At 36.0% G+C, this 2,499-nt stretch overlaps 1 protein-coding gene across 4 annotated transcripts in view; it reads right to left on the reverse strand.

Moving 5' to 3' along the window:
• cd59b (CD59 molecule (CD59 blood group) b) overlaps positions 1–1,887 on the reverse strand; it is a 26,837-nt gene extending 24,950 nt beyond the window's left edge. The window contains exons 1-2 of one of the 4 annotated variants that reach the window (XM_008305082.1): positions 1,844–1,858; positions 1,693–1,757 (exon numbers count right to left, since the gene is read on the reverse strand). In XM_008305082.1, coding sequence (XP_008303304.1) covers positions 1,693–1,757; positions 1,844–1,858 — 80 coding nt within the window. Of the gene's footprint in view, positions 1–1,679; positions 1,758–1,843 lie in introns of those variants that run through there. The other 3 variants (XM_008305081.1, XM_008305083.1, XM_008305084.1) reach the window with 3 other exon arrangements.
• Between the last annotated feature and the right edge of the window lie 612 nt (positions 1,888–2,499).

Consider the following 2,499-nt stretch of genomic DNA (forward strand, 5'->3'; position numbering starts at 1 on the left):
AATAATAATAATAATACAAAAATGTCAGAAAATATCTCAATTAAATAACAAAAAATATGACAAAATATAAGGAAATTTCTGAAAAATAGAAATAAAGTATCTAAAATGTAAAAATGATGTGTCGTGAACACTAAGACATGAGTGTGTCTCTCAAAATGTCAAACTATTCTTTTAACTTAAGGACAAACATCTGATTTAAGCAACATTTTGTGAGAATAACAAACACAAGGATGTGCACATCTGGCCTCTCTCGGCTCATCGTGTCCCCACGTTTATTTCTGCATTAAACACCAGCAGACATCTTAATAATAATAATAATCATCGTCATTATAAAACACCAGTTAGGAATGTGCTAAAAGCAGCAGCCGGTCATGCAGTTTTTTAAAACGTATGTGAAGCTTTGGCAAAGACTGAAGTTACATCCAAACATGAAGCGTCAGTGGAAAACTTTTAACATGTGCTGCGGTAAACATCTAAACAGAGAGCGTGGCAGCGCAGCGTAGCACCTTTCACTGTCGCTTCGTGCATCATTCGGTCGTTTTGGCACAATCATCAAATTCAAGAGAAAAAATACTCTCTTTAAAAACAGGCTGAAAGCATTTACAGTATGTACAGTTGATACAGTATGTACAGAGTGAAGCAGGGCTGTGTGCATTTCTCATAGAAATATAAAGCCTTTGTACACGCTCACACTCGAGCGTCTTCGTTTCTGTCAGGCACTGCGACGCTCAACATCCCGCTGAAGCAGAGAGCGGCTCAGAGCACACGCTTTTATTTTCACACTGACCGATTGTTCGTCATGTGTGACTTTCTGTTAGTCGCCAAACAAGAGCTTCGTTATCAAGTACTGCAGAACCACCGAGAGTCCGACAGCTTCGTCAGTCAGGATGACTCCAGCATCAAGTCCAGCTCAGCGTAACGAGACAGAGGGACCCTGAGGACACACATGTAAAAACAACACAACTACACCGAGACACAGCTGTTTTCTGCCTCTTTGACTCCAATTATTGCCTCCTTATAGTCATTTTATGTCTCTTTGTGGCCATTTTGCATCTCCTTGTGGTCATTTTGTGTCTCTTNTGGGGGGCTGGAGTCTATCCCAGCTGACTCAGGGTGAAGGCAGGTTCACCTGGACAGGTAACCAGTCTATCACAGGGGTAGAGAAACAGAGAAACAGCGCGCACACACACACACACACACACACACATGCATACAGTACATGCATAGACTTACAATGGAAAAATTGTCCCATCACATGGTAAACAGAAAAAATATATCTTGTTTTTACTATTTTTCTCCAAAATGAAACCCTGAAATTAGAGTTTGCATGATTATATTGTGTAATGACTGGGCGTCATTACTATAGAAAATCTCTAGAAAATAATTACATTTTTTTCTGATTAAAATTCAGTAAGAATAAAGTAATGTTAAGTAATAATAATAATGAATCATTTCTAAGCCCCCCCGTCGTCCTGGTCCTTTTTCCATTTCATATCTATCGGGTGTTAAATTCAGCGTCGTCACAAACAGGTGAACTTGCTTCTTCTTCGGAGGTTTAAACTCAGTGAATTAAAACACACAAACATGTTTCAGTGTGACTTAAACGTCCCAAAGATATAAACTAAAGACGTAAACTGAAAGCCAACTTCAATAAAATCCTTTAGAAAAGATATATTTACCCGCAGAACCTGCCTGAGAATCCGCAGCTTTTTACTTTTCTTCGGTGTCACGATGAAACACAAACCTCTGGCTGAACTCTTGCGGAAAAACCGAAAACAGCAGCTGCTCACGGACAATTCGGCGCAGTTTTAATGCTGCTAATCGATGTAAAATGTCAACAAACCTGAGCCAAACACATGTGGGTCAGGCGGGTCCACAGCTAACGGCGTTTAAGGTCACCAAAGCATCATGGGTAGTGTAGTTCCACAACGTAACCCGTTTATATCCGGGTGTTTTTTTTTTTAATTTAGTTTATTTCAGATTTAATAAAAACTATTTTATCTGATAAAATAAAGAAATATTTTGTAGTTTTAATTAATTTAACTACCACGTAACTGGAGCATAAAATAAAAATATTTAAGTGCCTCAAAGCTGCATTTTTAAGCTCAGAACCTGTGAACCAATGGTGTCCTAAATAAATAAATAAAATATTGACAAAATGATGAATGTAAGAATAATATTATAAAATGAAACCAAATAATATAAATTAATAGCAAATATCCAAAATATACCTGAAAATGTGAATAAGAAATATTTGTAAAATTACCCAAATAAAGAGATGTCCCTAAACATGCCTGAAGAAATATTCACCAATTATCTAGAAATGTATGAAAAATAACAAAAGGACCTGAAAAATATTAAAATTCCTTCTTGCTCAAAATTTAATAATATATAATCTAAATGCATATGAAAAAAAACATATACAGATATAATTAGAAAATCTGGAAAATGAAAGTAACATTAAATGTCACAAAATCTTGAAAAATATAAATTTATTTT

This window comes from Stegastes partitus, unplaced genomic scaffold (genome assembly GCF_000690725.1).
Source record: "Stegastes partitus isolate 25-593 unplaced genomic scaffold, Stegastes_partitus-1.0.2 Scaffold2403, whole genome shotgun sequence".
Lineage (NCBI taxonomy): Eukaryota > Metazoa > Chordata > Actinopteri > Pomacentridae > Stegastes > Stegastes partitus.